Source organism: Anastrepha obliqua, chromosome 4 (assembly GCF_027943255.1).
Source record: "Anastrepha obliqua isolate idAnaObli1 chromosome 4, idAnaObli1_1.0, whole genome shotgun sequence".
NCBI classification, from domain to species: Eukaryota; Metazoa; Arthropoda; class Insecta; order Diptera; family Tephritidae; genus Anastrepha; species Anastrepha obliqua.
The window spans coordinates 114,491,710-114,509,298 of NC_072895.1; the positions used below are offsets into that span (position 1 = coordinate 114,491,710).

The window sequence follows — 17,589 nt, forward strand, 5'->3', positions numbered from 1 at the left end:
AGAAGGCTTAAAGACAGAAGGTTTAAAGTCAAAGACTGACATGCCGAGGGAACACTTCTCAAACCGGTTAAAAGGTGGCAACTACGCATTTCACAGAGAATGTGAAGATCCCGATAACTCAATCGTTGACGACGGGGCTGTCGTTCCGCTTTCCGACCATGACGAGGTGAGAATACGAATAACGCGGCTAACGAACAACAAAGCCGCGGGAGCTGACGCACTGCCGGTTGAGCTATTCAAACATGGTGGCGAAAAGCTAGTAAGCTGCATGCTTCAGCTCCTATGATGCAAAATATGGTTGGATGAAAGCATGCCTGCCGATTGGAATTTAAGCGTGCTCTGCCGAATCCATAGGAAGGGTGATCCTGCAATCTGTGCCAATTACCGCGGGATTAGTCTTCTAAATATCGCATATGAGGTTCTAGCGAGCGTATTGTGTGAAAGGCTGAAGCCCAACGTTAACCAACTGATTGGACCTTATCAGTGTGGGTTTAGACCTGGAAAGTCTATCATCGACCAAATATTCACAATACTCCAAATCTCGGAAAAGACCCATGAAAGGAGAATCGACATACACCATCTTTTTGTCGATTTAAAGCTGCATTCGACAACCTCGCTATTCGTTCTTCCTGCCCAAGTTGGATAAAGAAGTAAAACGTATGGGTCTGGTGGTGCACGAGGACAAAACGAAGTACCGCCTGTCATCAGACAAACATTCGGCACACTCGCGTATTGGCACTTGGACGATGACAACATCTGATGGGGCCTCCCTTGGGGTGTTTGAGATAAAGTTTCTGCGGAAGATTTTTGGACCTTTGCGCGTTAGTGACGACGAGTATCGCAGACGATGTAACGATGAGCTGTATGAGCTGTACGACGACATAGATATAGCGCAGCGTCAATTTAGAAGAAGAGAGCTTAACATTCCCATATTACGAGTATGAAATAAGTGTGGCATTTGAATCTAAATAACTAATTTGTCAGCCTGCTGTATACTGCGTTCGGGAAATGAGTTTCAAAATTATGGTAGCGTATTGACATTTTTGTTGAAATCTTCGTAAAAAGCATTGAAAAATATAAGGCGATGATTGTTCTTCCCGTACATAAACTTGGGCGTTATCTAATTGTCATTTTCAAATGAGTAAATAGAGCCTTCCACGAGAAAAATTAGATTGTCCATACATTGAACTAACAGCCCAGATATTATTGAATGAAATGGAATATCAAATTCCAGATGTCACAGATATCTGTATTTTATACCAATTTTTATTCTATATTCGATCCGACTAAGGCGAAATTTGGGTAAGAAAATCGTTGCCGATAAAGCATGGAAATCTTTAAGTCATTTCCGCATATGAACACTTTTTTCATTGAGCGATTTCATGTAAAGTGATCCAAGTAGTTTGGACATTATCGTCAATTTTTCTGAACATTTTTTGCTAGTGTTTTTTACAAATGAAGAACTTTTTTTTTGGCTCAATAAATTTTGAATGAAAATACTATACTTTTTTCTCTAAGAATTTCTGCAGATGCCGTTGCCGAATGGGTTAGTGCTTAACTACCATTCGGGAGTACACTGATCTGGAACGTTCGTCATTAAACCCAATTACAGGAAATGTCGTTTTTGATTTTTGATTGAGCGATCGCCCTTTGGCGTGTATTTCCGCCATGATATGAGCCAAAAATGAGGAATCACTCAAATTGGAAGCCTATTTAAGGCTCGCGATCAAGCATAAGAGACCACATCGGAGGTCGCAGTGGACTCTGGCTAACACAACTTGTTTGTAGTTTCATCAGCTAACAAGTCAGAAAAACAGAATATTGTCGGTTGGGTATACCTGTACAGGTGGAGAGGCATGTGGCGCGCTGTACAAGGCTTCGGCAAAGGTACTTTTTCGATTGCTAAGCACAGCCCTTTACTCATTTTGCAATTTTAAGGTAAGTTAAAAGAATCAATGACAATTAAATGAGCTACAGATATCCTAAGCGAGCCTTGATATACTCCAAGGGGCAAAAACTGGGTTTCCCATTTTGTGAGTTCCTATTGTTTTAAGTACGAAAAATGTCGAAATTTCCTGCTTCATGTGGATTTTGTTGCATTTTCTGCTTCTATTGCTGATTTCTTGTTCTCTATATTCGCCACTCTCCTGCTTTTCCTCTTCTATTAGCTGCAAATTATGTATGTCAGGCATAATTTCTCAATATCTCACCCACACTCGGCTGTCCACAGTTAATACAATAGCGCAAATGAAATAAGGCATATCCATTGTTTCACACTTAGCCATTGAAATCCGGTTGAACGGTAGCATTGAGTCGATAATTAAGTTTATTAGCATCAGACGGCAATCTCGTGTGCACACAAGCACACCCACCCGATTCGCTATCTATCCACGCTAATGCCTATAAAATATAGAATTGTGAGCACAATGTTGCGCCGTCATATTTAGTCGAGAATGGAATACTCTATCGCATAGGTTCAATCCAATTTTGTAATTATATGCACGCTGCGTTTTCGTCGCTTGCCTCACATTTGACCTTTGCAGAATTACGTGAAGGCGAGTATTGAAAATTTGTAAGCAAACCAAACTAAATGCCAATCGATCGCGCGCATTAGCTATTGCACTCCCACAGCCAGCCGAAGGGATAGCGAGTGGGTATATTTCAAGTGTGAATTTGCAACGAATTTGTGAATTCAAAGCCATTATATGGATGCATGTGTGTGTGTGCAAGTGTTTGTTTAAAAACTATTTGTGCAATAAATAAATTTATATTATTCGCTTGGAAATTGCTTAATTATTGACAGATGACGGCAATCAACACAAATGCGCAAACGCTCCATCGCCCAATACATCAGCGCATTCGATATGTGCGTGGGGAATACGCGGCGATGCAAGCAGCTGCTGTCATGACACAAATGCATAAACAATGATGCAACGAAATGAATGAATGAATTGCTTACATCGGTGCTGCTGACATGAATGCAGTGTTGTACCGCGGGGCGTATGAGCAACAACTGTCAGCACCTAATCTCCACGGGCGCTGAGAAATGAGAAATTAAATAAACAAAGTAATAGAGAAATGTTATGAAATGAAAATGCGAGAAGTAAGAGGAAAATGTGCAGTGAATTAAATAAATATTAAAAATTGATTTATATATAGTAATGGCTGAAAAACTAGGAGTGGGAAGAGAGAATGTTATATGAATGCACAGAAGAAGAAGGCATACTAAAGGGTCTTTCAAAAGACGTGCTTATTTGTTGTTTTAAAAAAAGATATGTGAACATTTAGAAGCTTTTAGGTGTCACTAAATTATTTACTGTAAACAATTATATGTGAAAAGGTATTAAACGTCCACCATGAGAACGTCTACAGGTAAAATCCGCCAAACAGTCGATTCATAAATGTCTAACTTTTGAGAACGTGGAAATATCGATGTTGAAGTTTGTTCACCAACACTTCAGCAACTGCGCTCCAGCTGCAATATTCTCAACAGAACGTCCAGTTTTTGGTCTGTCCGTCTTTTTCCTATACTCGACAGAACCAGTTTCTTGAATTTTTTTCACCAACCTTTGAATTGTCGACGAAATGATCGATGATGATTTTCACCAAAAAAATCATCAATTTTGCGATATGTTGTTCTTAAAGATCGACCATTTTCATGAAAATTTTCATTAAGTTGTGATTGATTTTTTAATTTTTTTGTCTACTTGACAAATACCAAAGATGACATAAAAAAATAGGTGCCGTCTTGGAATTATTTACTACTGAGATTTAGGCGTCAGGCGGATTTTATGTTTAGACAAGACATGCTTATAGCGCACACATTTATATTATTAAATTTTTCACATATAATTGTTAAAAGTCGCATTTTGAAAAAAAAACTTGAATTAATATACATTTTTACATGTTTTATTTAACAATAACAAAGTTTTGTACGTTTCTTTGTCAGGGCAAAGTATTGGCAAAGTGAAAAACAAAGAATGAATTCGCCTTGTTTCATTCTGTGCTGACAGTCACATTGACATGGCGAAAGAAAAAGTAAATCAGCTGATTTACCAACACCACCTTCAATAGATTTGCGAAAATGAAATAAATGGAAAAACACAAAAATTGTTTTTTTTTAATTGTGAAATTGAGGTATAATAATAATGCAGCGCTCCCGAATTATTCCCTGCTGCCAACTGTCTTATATACAATATTTAAAAATTCTAGGACTCAAATACAGTAGTTTCTGTTTATAATCTCATCCATTAATTTCACACACAATTGGAAATGTGAAGATTATAAAAAAAAAATTGTACGGATTAAATTTTACTAAAAAATATATTTTCCAGTAGAATAATTTTTCTATGAAATATCTACTTTTCTGCAGATTAGTTGCGCAGATGGCATTTAAATTTCCCGGGCTGGGCTACGTTGAATATTTCAGTTTTTTCTAAAAAAAATATTTTGTTGGTAATCAACTCTTTGCACGCTACTCTTTCTCTTCTTTGTTGATTTTCTGCAATAGCAGAGTTGGTCCACTTTACCTTTAGCATTTTTTTTGTTAAAGAATTATAGTTACTCTGTGACTTTTGCATTACGTTGGAGCATCTGTACTGAGCATTCATCCACTTCACACTTCCACTCAAACAGTTAGGCCGTGCATAAGTCGCATTATATTGACTTATGTGAAGCAGTTGGATCGTCTAAACTTTGTGCCTTCTCCCTTTATTCGCTAGGAATTAAGCAGCTATAAAGCACAGGGCGACTCATGTGAGGCTTACCTTTTTTATATTTTGCGCCCCATAATAATGAAAATACAGTGAAATCATAATGAAAATGGCTTTATTGTTTTTAAAAATATTCTCTCTGGAAGACAATACACTTCTGCATTCGCTTAAATTAATTTTCAAAGTACTTTTGCCACTCAGAAGTGGACACCTCCAATACGAACTGTTTAAAGCCTTCAGCAGTTAGCTCAGGCGTTGAAAAACGTTGGTGTCACATTTAATTTTTGAAGTTCAGGAACAAAAATAAATCATTACATGTGAAATGAGGGATGCAATGCGGTTGACGAACTGATTCGATTTTTTGAGTGCTCAAAAACTCTCTTGTGTGAGTCGATCCGTGAGAGTTCGCATTGTCTTGATGAACGATGGATGATTCGTCTTCAGCGGTTAGTTTTTCTTAATTCTTTGAAAATTTCTAGCAAACAACTAGTTTTATGCCACTCAGAATTGACTATTGGACATTTTTCTAGTGATACAGTTGCAACATGACCAGATTTTCTGAAACAAACAGGCAACCACTTGCTTTGAGGTGCTTCTGTTCATAGGCATATATCGAATGTTTGTCGCCTGCTACGATGTCATAGACGTGCTTTGAATCACCGCGGCTAAATGTCCTAACCCAATCCACGCGATGCATTTTTTGGGAAATTTATGCCAGTTAAGGAGAATGAGAATGTCTGAGGGCAAAAAAAAAACCTTTGTAATGATTCTATTTAAGCGGGTAGTGCTTAATATTGTTCTCATCTGCAGGCGTGCCGCAAATTGAGCCTTTTATTTATTATTTAATTTGCGTATCAAATCTGCATGATTTGCATCAAGCTCTCATAACGGTAACGGGAAATCTTCAATTCAAGTTAAAGGTAGCTAGAAACATTCATTGGTGTGCGCTTACCTGCCCAACGAGCTATAAAGCCCAAATAAATAACACAGCAAATAAGCTCACCATGAAGCTCACGCAATCCTTTGTCATTAGTCTGAGCTCCCCACAATCCCTGAGCTAATCAAACTTGAAAAATGCGTAAAAAATCGACCAGTAAAAAGGCACCTGGTAAACTGTTACTTTAATTATTATCTTCTCAATCATAAATTCTTGGTTGTTATTATAAAATTAATCGCAAAATTATACAGATATTCATCGCACAGTTTTATTAGATACTTAAATATTTATTCCTGTTTCAAAGGCACTGAATGCGATACTGACCCTTAACCCCATTATAATTTATTATATTTACTTGTATATACGAGTTTGTATGCATGCAATTACTGAGAACGAGCAATTAAGAAGAGAATAACGGAAATTCAAAAGCTTGAACTTGAATGTCATTAAACAAAGGCATTAACTAGAGAGTGCCGAGCTGCACAGAGGCTGGCAAGGCAAAAGAGCAAACAAATAACTGAAGGTAAACAACCTTGACGGAGAGGCGGAGGACAAGCAGTTTTTTGGTGGATATTTGCGAGCGAATGCGGAAAAGTTACATTCATAGAGAAGAGTGGAAGGTAAGACCGAGAAAATACTCAATTGAAACGGTGTTGAGCACAATAAAGCTGGTCACATACCTAGGAACACAGATAAGCGCTTGAAAAATATACGGAGGCAGTGTGGGCGAAACAACAACAATAACACGAAATACTTATTTGATATAAAAGAACACCGAAGGGTACTAAAAGGGCTATGAAATGGGTGTATAAAAACAAAAAAAAAAAAAACAAAAAAAAAACACATAAAACGAGGGCAAGTGTGCGGACAACCGGTATCGCAGCAGCCATGTTGCTTTTGGCTATCAAATTGGTAACACTTGTCGTTGACACTTTGAAGGCGTGATCAAAGGCAAAACGAAAAAAAAGGAAAACAAAAACAACAACCAACAAACATGAAATATCAACACCCCTTCACACACACTTTCGCTGAGGGCTTACTAATTTTCAAAGTCATTGCGATGTGCAAAACAGGCTCGTTCGGAAGCTGAGCGGAACTGAGTAAGCACAATAACAGCAATTTGGCGAGCAGCCAACAGTCCATGACTAAATGCCAAAAAGCGACACGGCCCAAATACAGCAAACGTCGCGACACCCGCACGGTCAGTTGATGGCGCTTTTATTTCGCAATTCAACCATAATTTACTGTCAAGTGCGAGCAAAAAGTGCAAAAACAAAAACACACAACAAAAATGAAACAATCAACTAACATTTTTGCACTACAATCAACCTTCACTTTGAATTATCCATCCATAGTGGGTTTGTTCATTTCAGACTCTCCATTTGCATTCTAAATTTAAGGGCGGCATTTTTTTTATTTCGCAATAATATTTTAGTAGCGTTAAAAATGTGGCTCCGAAATGAAAATGTGCACAGTTTTAAGAGAGTGAGAGTGAGTTTAAAGTGTATATAGAGTGAGAGTGGGTTCGAAGTTATGATAACTGTTGGGTTAAGCTGAGGTTCTGTCCGAGGATAAATGGATCACAATGTGTAAAGTTCAACGTTCAATTAAGGAGTGAGAAGAGAAATAAAAAGTAAAAAAAAAATTGAGTTAAAGACAAACGCATTGTTATTTACACAGAGTTTCTAATTTAAATAGTAGTGGGTGCTTTTTTTAAGAGCTTGAGAACTTAAAATTATAATACAAAACAAATATGTTTTTGAAATAAATTTGTTTTTCTATTATAAGCTGGTAGATAAGTTCTTATACCAAATCAAGATGTTGAGAGCAGAATAAAAAAAAAAACACTTTTGCCTCCCATGAAATTACAATACGCTAAGCATATTTCAAAGCAAACCAAACTTCGTATTTTCAGTTGAAATGTGAAATCGATTATGTTGTATGGGAGTGAAACATGGCACATGCCAGCAGAACTTCATACTAAGAAACTTCAAACATTCGCCAATCAATGTCTCAGAGTCATTATTCGTATATGGTAGCCAGATACTTGGGTTTCAAACCAACAACTGCTCCAGCACAGTAAAAAACAACCGATTCATTTTGAAATTTTGAAAATTCGGGAGCACAAATGGAGATGGATAGGCCATACACTATTTGAACCTACTTCCGAAATCAGTGGAACGGCCCTTGAATGGAAAGCAAGCCGATCGCGCAGAGGCTAATGCAGACGCAGTCTAAATAATGAAATTAGTACCACCGGACTTAATACGACGTGGTCTCAAGTCAAGATAAAGGCTGAAAACCAGAGCGATTTTGAAATATTTGGGAAGCCACTGTGCGCCCACCAGACGGCACTATAGCTATAAGTCTGGCATGCAGTTTAATGCTAGCTTGAATATTGCGATCTTTTAGCCGATTAATTTTTGTTAATAAAAATTCAGTCAGAATGGTTCGATAGCGCTCGTTACTCCCCGAAATGGCTGCTCCTTCCTCATTTCGTAAGAAATATGGGCCAATCATGCCGCCAGTGCTCTATGAACTTTGTGAACAGATTTATTTATTTCTTTCAAAGTAAATTTTCACAGTTTGGAAGCATTGTTCTGGCGTTAAACTATTCATAATGACTGGACAAACTTTACTGAACAGAAATGTCAACCTTCTCACATTGGAGACCCAGCGTCATTTTGAGTTCACATGCTAGTGACTACTAATCCCTCAAACCACTTACTATCACGCGGCACTTGGTGCTACACCTTAGATTTCTCTGATTATTGGAAGGGAAAGAACAGCTCAGAGGCACATCAAAAGGATGAAGAAAGAAGATAATCAGTTTTCAGATTGTGCTTTGAAGTCTGACCCTCATTTCTAGAAATTTCCTTCTCTTCGCCCGAGTAGGCTCCGTATGACATAAACTATGGACATATAATATAATCAGTTATACGATAGCAACAATTTCAGCTGTGAATACAAATACTCCTGGTATCGGTGATGCTAAATATTTTGTGAAAGTTTGCTTTTCCTTTTACGATTGCCATTTGTTGGAAATATAACCAAAATTACAGGCTTATTACTTGTCACAGTAGCCACTGAGGAAGGCATAACCGAAAGTCTGGTCGCGCATGCATACGGATACCATCCCAAAAAGAGGGGGAAAGATGCCTGTAATCCGGTCACCTGATAGAGATCCAACATCCTCAGATCCTCTTGGTCTACATCTAGCCATTGCAATATGCGCTGATGCATTGTCTTGCTCTATTTTTAGAGGTAACCGTTTTTCCAAGAAACACAAAAAAAGGACTAAAACTGGAATGAAGAATATGACCACATTGACTTATTTGTAGAAAAGAGATACAGGATTTGAAAAAGAAATCTTCACACTACACAGGTGGGGATCGCGAGAAAGGATATAAAGGCAAGAACGTAGAGTTCCTTCACTGTTTCGCTGACAAAATTTGGTTGGGAAATCTACAACTCAAAACCCAATTGGAACTAAATAGAGTCAGTGGCTCTATGCTTCAATTTTGAACTTTAGGAGCTGATGATGATGATGATAAGAGTCAACTTAGAGTAGTAAGCGCTCTTACAATTAAGAATGTCGCTTGTCGGCGGAAATTTTCAATGATTTCCAAACGTTGTGCATTCATGTGAATAATTACGATAAAAGCGTAGGCGCAAGTGGCCGCTGTAGTCGAATAGGTAAGAGCTTGACTATCATTCGGCATTGCCCGGGCTTGAAACTACGGGAATGGAGCAACAAATGATAGAACAAAATTTTTCAAATAACGGCCACGCTCGGCAGGCCAAAGAAAAACTCCGAGTGTATTTTTGTCATGAAGAAAAAAAGCTCTTCATAAAAAAGTATCTACCGTTCGGGGGCGGTATGAAACTGTTGGATCCTCTATTTGCACAAACATCAAGATACACCACAAATAGGAGGAAGAGCTCCACCAAAGGGGTGTTAGTGCCAATTATATGCCTTGAAAGACATTTTGATGCCAATTGCCTGATTAAAAAAAAAATTGCGACTACATCTTTGAATGCTCAATGATTGTTATTTCTATTTAAACAAGAAAATTATATATTGCAAATAGTACCAGAGCCATATATGAAGGTATGTATGCATTTTTATTCACAACTACTTACCTCCCATAGGTCCACATCCAATGCTGTGCTCGACTCTTTGTTTGATTTCAAACGTTTCGGTTTGGTTTTTGATTTCGCTTTATTCTTTTTATCCATATTGTTATGATTTGTTATGTTGTTTTTGTAATTTATGCTAGAGCAATTTTTGCCTCGGCACACGAAGTTAGTTTTAAAATTTTGCTTATTTGGTTAATTATTGTTGTAGCAGTTGTTGTTTCTACACCGAGTTCCTTTAAGGAACAAAAAACGTTCAAATTGATTTCTAATATTTGATTAAAAAAAATCAAATTCCTAATTTTTTTCGAACCCTAAATTGTAAATTCTTTTCGTTTTTCTTTAAAAAATAGTTGCTATATTGTTGCTGCCTCACTTTTATAGCAATTCCAATACCTTTTACACCTTTACAATTTTTTAGTTCTTTGCTGCTTCACCACTGCTTTTTTGCATTGTAACAAAGTGGCACTTTCATAGTTGGTATAGTATTGAGTCTACTATGAAACAATGAAATTATAAATTACGGCAAACCTTTTTGTTATTGTTTACCAAGGAATATGAGAAAGTCTTAGCCAGCATTCAAACCAGCTCGCGTAAAAAACTGCTTCGATTGGATAGTCTTGGATTCTTCGCTCGCTGTTGTTGTAAGTGATCTGATTGACTCTGTTGGTGTTTATAGTATTTTGTTTTTCTAAATTACTATCTCTTTAAAATATTTTATTATATTTCATCTATATTTTTACTTTTCTTTCTTCACATTATTTATTTTATTCCCGCATTTTCATTTTAATTTTCATTTTTGCTTTGTCTTTATTTCCCAGCTCCTTTTTGTTTTGTTAATTTATAGAAAGGCTAGTTGCGCTCTTCTGCTTTCAAAATTTTTCTATTGTTGTTGTGGTAGCTTTTGCTAATTTTCACTTATGATTTATGCTCCTCACTGTTGGTGTCCACTGGTAATGTTGGCACCATGTGGCTCACTGTTGCGTTGCTCTGGTCTTGTCTGTTGCGTGTCGCTTGTCGGCTGTTGTCGCCTGTTGTTTGCTGTTTTTGTTTCTGGCTGGGTTGACTGGGTTGGTTTGATATTCAATACGAATGTAATTTAACCAAGCGAATTCGGTCAGCAATTAACCAATGAACTGTAGCGGACACTGAAATAAGTTGAAGAAAGGATACAAGAAATTTGATTACTTGAACAAGTTTGTAAGCAGAAATTGTAAAATATGAAATTTCTATAAAACAAGTGCTTTTTTATTTAAAAAATAAACTTATAAATTTAATTTGTTTAACATAAAATTCAGAGAGTTCAATATAACGGAAGCACTGCTCATCAGTGGAGACTGCTGCGAAGCGTAGGAATTCGTGAAAATTAAACAGAAATGTATATTAATTTTTTTCGGCTTCCTGAAGTAACTTCTTGAAATCAATTGGAGCCGAGTGTAGTTCGAGTTGGGTTAGAGCCTTCTGTTGCAAGTCAGAGGCATAAGAATACAGCTGTCATTATTTATTTTATGCTCCTCAAAGAAATAATTTATTGATTAAAATTGTTAGAAATTGTTAAAAACAAAAATATTTATGTAAAAAAATTATTTAAAAATATCTAAATTAAAAAAAAAAAAAATTAAATATAAAAAAAAATTATATAAAAATATCTAAATTTTGTTTTTATGTAAAAATAAATTTTTGTGTGCTTTTATTATACACATAATTTTGTTATAGTATCCATAATTAAAAAAAAAATTTAAATAAAAAAAAATTATGCAAAAATTTGTAGATAAATGAGAAAAAAACATTAATAAAAAATATATAAATTTTTTCAAAAAAAAAAAATATGTTAAAACATGTATTATTAATTAAAAAAAAATTAAATTACAAATAAATGTAAAAATATGTAAAATTTTTTTATGTAATAATAATTTTTGTGTGCTTTTATTATACACATAATTTTTTTATAGTATCCACAATTTAAAAAAAAATTTAAATAAAAAAAAAAATGATGTAAAAATATGTAAAGTAAAAAAACACATAATTAAAAAGTATGTAAATTTGTTTCAAAAAAAATGATGAAAAAACATGTAAATTTTTTACAAACAAAAAAAAATGTAACAACATATATTATTATTTAAAAAAAAAAATAAATAAAAAAAAAAATGTAAAAATATGTAAATTTGTTTTATGTAAAAGTAAATATTTGTGTGCTTTTATTACAATATATACAAAATTTTTTGTAATATAGTAAAAAAAAATTTAAACAAAAATAATAATTATGTAAAAATATGTAAAAGTTGTTTTTATGTAAAAATAAATTTTTGTGTGCTTTTATTATATACATAATTTTTTATAGTATCCATAATTAAAAAAAAAAAATTTAAGTAAAAATATGTAATTTTTGTTTTTATGTAAAAATAAATGTTTGTGTGCTTTTATTATACACATAATCTTTTATAGTATCCATCTTTGTTGGAAATTGATGCTTTTAATCTTACTTCTGCTAGCCACATTTTATTAATTTTATTCCTATTTGAAGCTGCACCCTACGCCCATTACCGCTACATGCGCATGGGGCACCACCTTTCACATTTGTGATTTTCACAACTTTGTGCTAAGTAATTGGCACTAAAAATAGCAAACTTGCGGAAGAAGAAAATTTGTACATAAAGCTGAAGAATTCAAGCGCTAATTGTGTGGGTCTGAGATAATGAAGAGAAGGTGACTACATGTGAATAAGTGACTCACTGCAGGCTTACTTTGTAGTAAATCATTACTTTATTCCTAATTTTTTAGTTTTTATTCTTTGTTTTTTTATTTTTTATTTTTTGTTTTTTCATTTTTTCATTTTTTTATTTTTTTATCTATTTTTATTTTTTTATTTTATTTATTAAACCGTTTTTTTTTGTTCAAAGCTGCTAAGCGTTTCTCTCAAACGATGTGTGTAATTTTGTTTTGTACTTTTTTACCATTTCATTACTGTTGGCTAATCACTTCAAGGAAAAGCGCTAATTCGACTTGTCACTTTTGTAATTTTCATTGTCTTATGAGTAATTGGTAAGGAAATTATGCACATAAAAGTTTTACAATACTAATTAACAATGAATTACTCATTTTATGAATGATTAAAATTTCCTTTGAATTGTTCACGTTTTTCAATGGAAGCACAAAATTTTGTAGGCATTCAGGGCCATTTATGTAGATAAAATGTAAGCTGTTGCAAATACAAGGAGCTCAAGTTTCTATTTTGAATTTTTAAATAAATTTCAAGTCTTTGCGACTCGTGCAAGCTCCAGTCAGATCTGACGATAACGTCGCGGCTTGGTGTGATAAAAATCGCCTTCGCTTAAATTTTAGAAAATATTTTCAGATTTCGTTTTTTAAGTCAAGTTTTTTGTTTTTCTAAGTCAGTTATTTGATACCTCATATTTAATTAAGGAAAATCGCGTCCCACCATTATGAATGAAGTTTCGCAACTGGTTGTAATTTTTGAATAAAAATTCCTATTTCGGTGTCATTTAAAGTATTTATAATTTCTAAGTCATATTCTTTTAATTTTCCTTTGGTTCAGACTTTACCGATCCATGCACGCTAAAGTTACCTCACTTGGGTGATCTAAGTGGAAATATGCCGTCTTAACAGGGTGGTGATGCAGTCTTGCCATATTAATAGATTGAACGAATTCAAAAGCATTTCGTTTGTTTCGCTCTCAGATCGCTTAATTTTGGTGATGCGATTCCTTACAAGATGTGCCTTAATATATTTGAAGTTGTTGCAAAATAGAGGTAGGCATATTTTCACTCTGCCTTATCTTTGGTAACGTGCCTGCTTTGATGAATGCCCTCTGTTTTAAGTCCTCGCATTTATTTTTATATTTGCACATTTCGCGAAAACATTTGCAGAGTAGTTTATTCATTTTGGTGCGGACTAGAACGGTCTATGCCCCTTATGCTCCGAGGCATAGAATGATGAAAGAACTTAATGAGACTTCAATGTCAACCCTAGGCAAAGCACTGTTCGAGAATCATTCTTAAAACGCACAGACTGGATATAGTCACACTGTAAATAACAGTTGAACAAGTTGGTAGCGAGGAAGTAGCAACAAAATGGTGCGGAAGCGCTAATTGGATTCTGGATGAATCACCACTTTAACCAACCAATCAGCCAATGCGACTTCAAATTTTTTAACTATCCATTTTTCATCGTCTAAACAAACTTTACTTAATGAATTATTTAGATAAGTATGAACTACCTGGTTTGGTGGTAAGCTCTTCGGAAGGGCTATGATAAGGGATAAACGCAAAAAAACACTTTTTTCATGAATTTATTGTAGCGAAACGGTTCAAGTCAGTTTATTAAAAGTTGTTGCATATTATAAAGTAACATTTCAAGAATATTTGATAAAATTTTCATGTAAAAATATTGCAAAATGAGCGAATGAGAGCACATTTATGTAGACGTCTTTTCAAAAATACATTTTGCAGTAGTCAGCATATCTCAGCGTAGAATCATCTGAAATCAAAAAAATCGAATAATTTAGTTAAAGTATGAGTTAAACTTCCCCCCAACGTTTATTTTGACGATTTATTTTCATTTTCAGCCATTTGGTAGTCGTTTGAAGTAAAAAGTGATTTTTGACGAAAAAATGCCGCCATTTTGTAGGTGTAAAACCACCTTAATATAAAAAAAAATGGCGAAAAAAAACGTTGGCGGGAGGTTTTTTATATGTAAAATATGTGTGCAAAATTTCAAAAGGATCGGTTGAGTAGTTTTCAAATGCCAATGACTACGCACTTTAAAAAAAAAGGTTCGAGAAAACCGCGTTTAAAGTTTGTAACGGACTACGCGCGCAACTGCTGCGTCTCGGCAGATGTTTGAGGCGGCTCGGCTTAATGCTCTATAACTTAAAAAGTTTTACTCGGATTGACTTAAAATTTTAACACGGTATTTTTGAAATGTTTTACTACAATAACATGAAAAAAAATCGATTTTTATCCCTTATTAAAAATTAAAAATATTAAATTACAGTTTCAGTTGGTCGAGACGCGCATCCTCCAACAAAGCATTCCTTCAAGAAAGGCTGTGCAACTGTCTTTTGGTTTTATATTGCGTGTAGCCTAACTTCTCATTACCTGCCAAACGTGGCACCATCGAACTCTAAAAAAAGAAACTTGACCTTGAAATACCCTGCACGTTAGAGCGGCTGTAATTTCAACATGGAAAATTACTAATTATTATTTTATGGGGAATTATTAAGTTTTTCTGGGCAACCTCTAGAAATAGAAGCTTATTACCAAAAAAAAAAGCAAAAACAAAACAAAAATTACTAAAAAATAAATTTTAACCCGATCGGAGAAGGTTTAGAAGTTCCGATTAAAGTTTTAGTTTTAAAAAGGAAAACCCTAACGCATTGACTGCAATGTTGTTTGAAAAATAAAACAAAAAATCGTAACAATTTTTTTAGCTTATATCATCTTTGCTTTTAAGAAATATAAGAATTTTTCGTATTTTAACTTCAAGTCACAAGTTTTAAATCTTATCCGATTGGCTTAATATTTCATATTCTGCCAATTTTCCGGTAGCGCCCCCATGTTAAGTAGTGTTCCGAACAATATCAACAGTTTCAGAAATAGCGACTACCCTAATGTGCAATTGTATGTGCGAAATTCACTTCCAAGTGCCTTCACTTTGTATTAAATTTTCATAATTTTACTATTTCCAGTTTAAGATTTCACCTTTTCCCCCGAGTGGCTTTGATTTCCTCATTCATGCACTTACTCATGCACTCGCCTTGGAAGTTGTTTTTCAAATATCTTTATTTTTTAGCATTTATTTGCAAACAATTACGCCCATTCACACTTGTAATGCAGTTAGCGCCTTGTATTTATGAGTGTTGGCCTCGATTGAATGCGTTCGACTCTCGACTCTTCGCATACATACAGACACACATGCCTACATATGCACGCACTTAATAATTTTTTATGACCTACTGACTTCCTTGATTTTTAATTGTCTACTTATGCTTTGTTTACATGTTCTGTCCTCCGTGTTTTCTCTGATATTTTTATTATTGCATTTAATTTTTTGTTGTCTTAAAATTTGATGTATTTCGTTTTTCTTTTTGTGTTCTTTTTTAATTATGCCTTCCTTCATGTCCCATAAACACTTTTATTTGCTCTTTTATATAAATTCATTATTTTTTCTATTTGATACGCGCAATTGTTATTGACATTTCACAATCCCGCGCAATTTTTGTTTACTTAGCAATTTCTGTGACCTTTTGTCAATAAGCGCCTACAATAAATGGATGTTCTGCGTATTTGCATTAATGGCGTGTACTATATGTATGGGTGTGTGTACATTAGTCTGAGTGCCCCTGAGACGCATTATAATTAAATAATAAAAAAAAACTGAAAGCTTCACTACGCACGTAAATACACGCACACACACTTATATACCTGGTGACACTGTTTTTTTTCATAATTGCTTGTATTGCTTTTTGATTGGCTGTGTATTCTTTTTCCTTTCGAGCAATGCCAAATAAACTGATTAATTTTACGCTCGTTCTTTCAGGATTTCAGGGAGAAAAAAGATCGAGACGAATAGTAAACGTAGTTAGTAGACTTTTTAAAGAAACTCTGCCAAGTGGTTACTCATAAAAATGTGCTTAATGCAGATCGGTTTTTGATGGATTCTTTTCCGGGCCTAAAATCTTACGGTGAGTGATTCTATGTCAAGTCATCCAAGTAGTTTGGAGATTGCCGCGAATTTAATTGGGTTTTTAGTACAAAATACAATTTTTAAAATTTTTTTGTAATTTTTTTTTATTTATAAAGGTCTTTTTAAGATTTAACAATTTGTGGTTTTTAAGTTTTTTGGATAAAATATAAAGGGCCCGCCATCTATCGTTACGGATTTGAACTAGGTATTATTTGAAGAATGGTAACACTTAGCTGTCATCTGATTTGACAGAAAATTAGTTTTATTCTTCCGCTGAACGAAAATGGTTGTGTATACGCTCAAAGAACGCTGGGAAATATTGCGACATTACTTTGAAAATCATGGTAATGCTGCAGAATGTGTACGAAAATTACGTACGGCAATGGGAAGAAGAAAAGCACCGAATGAAGCGTATGTGCGTTACTTTGCGAAAAAAGTAAGAGAAAGCTACGATTTGACGCCGTTGGATTATTATCTTTGGGGTGCCATCAAAGACCAGTGTTATGCCAACAAACCAGCAACAATTGATGCACTGAAGACCAACATACGCGATGTCATAGCTGAAATACAGCCGCATGCAATCGAAAATGTGTTGAAAAATTGGACCGATCGTATGGGATGGTGCGTGGCTAGCCGAGGCAGCCATATGAATGAAGTTGTGTTCCACCATTAACCGGAAGGATTGTACTTCAAAATAAAAAAAAAAAGTTTGAAAAATATTGAATAGTTCCTTTTTTATAGTATTTTTAATTCCGTAAAGTTATATGGCGGACCCTTTACTTTAAGAGAAGTTTATTTTCAAAAGAGGAACTTTTCTTGTTCACAAATTTCAGCGGTTACTGAACAGCTGTAACCAGTAACTCTCTGTAGCCAATTTTCAATCACTTTCGAAGAAAAAAATCTGAGGAGGGACTGTTTTTAAAAATGACATAACAAAAATTTGTGAAAAAAAGAGTTGAAGTAAACTGTAAAGTTTTAGAAAAGAGAAAAATCTTCAGTTATTTTTAACATTTTTTTCCGAATTTTTAGGCTTTGTTTTTTAAAATTGATTTTGCCATTTTTGAAAAACGCCCTGTCAAATTTTTTTCTTTTTTTCGA

General features: G+C 34.6%; 1 protein-coding gene across 1 annotated transcript in view; it reads right to left on the minus strand.

Annotated features, from left to right (window-relative positions):
• LOC129244369 (uncharacterized) overlaps positions 1-9,888 on the minus strand; it is a 55,288-nt gene extending 45,400 nt beyond the window's left edge. Inside the window, exons 1-2 of the mRNA XM_054881989.1 lie at positions 9,793-9,888; positions 9,234-9,386 (exon numbers count right to left, since the gene is read on the minus strand). Coding sequence (XP_054737964.1) covers positions 9,234-9,386; positions 9,793-9,888 — 249 coding nt within the window. The remainder of the gene's footprint in view (positions 1-9,233; positions 9,387-9,792) is intronic.
• Positions 9,889-17,589: the final 7,701 nt, after the last annotated feature.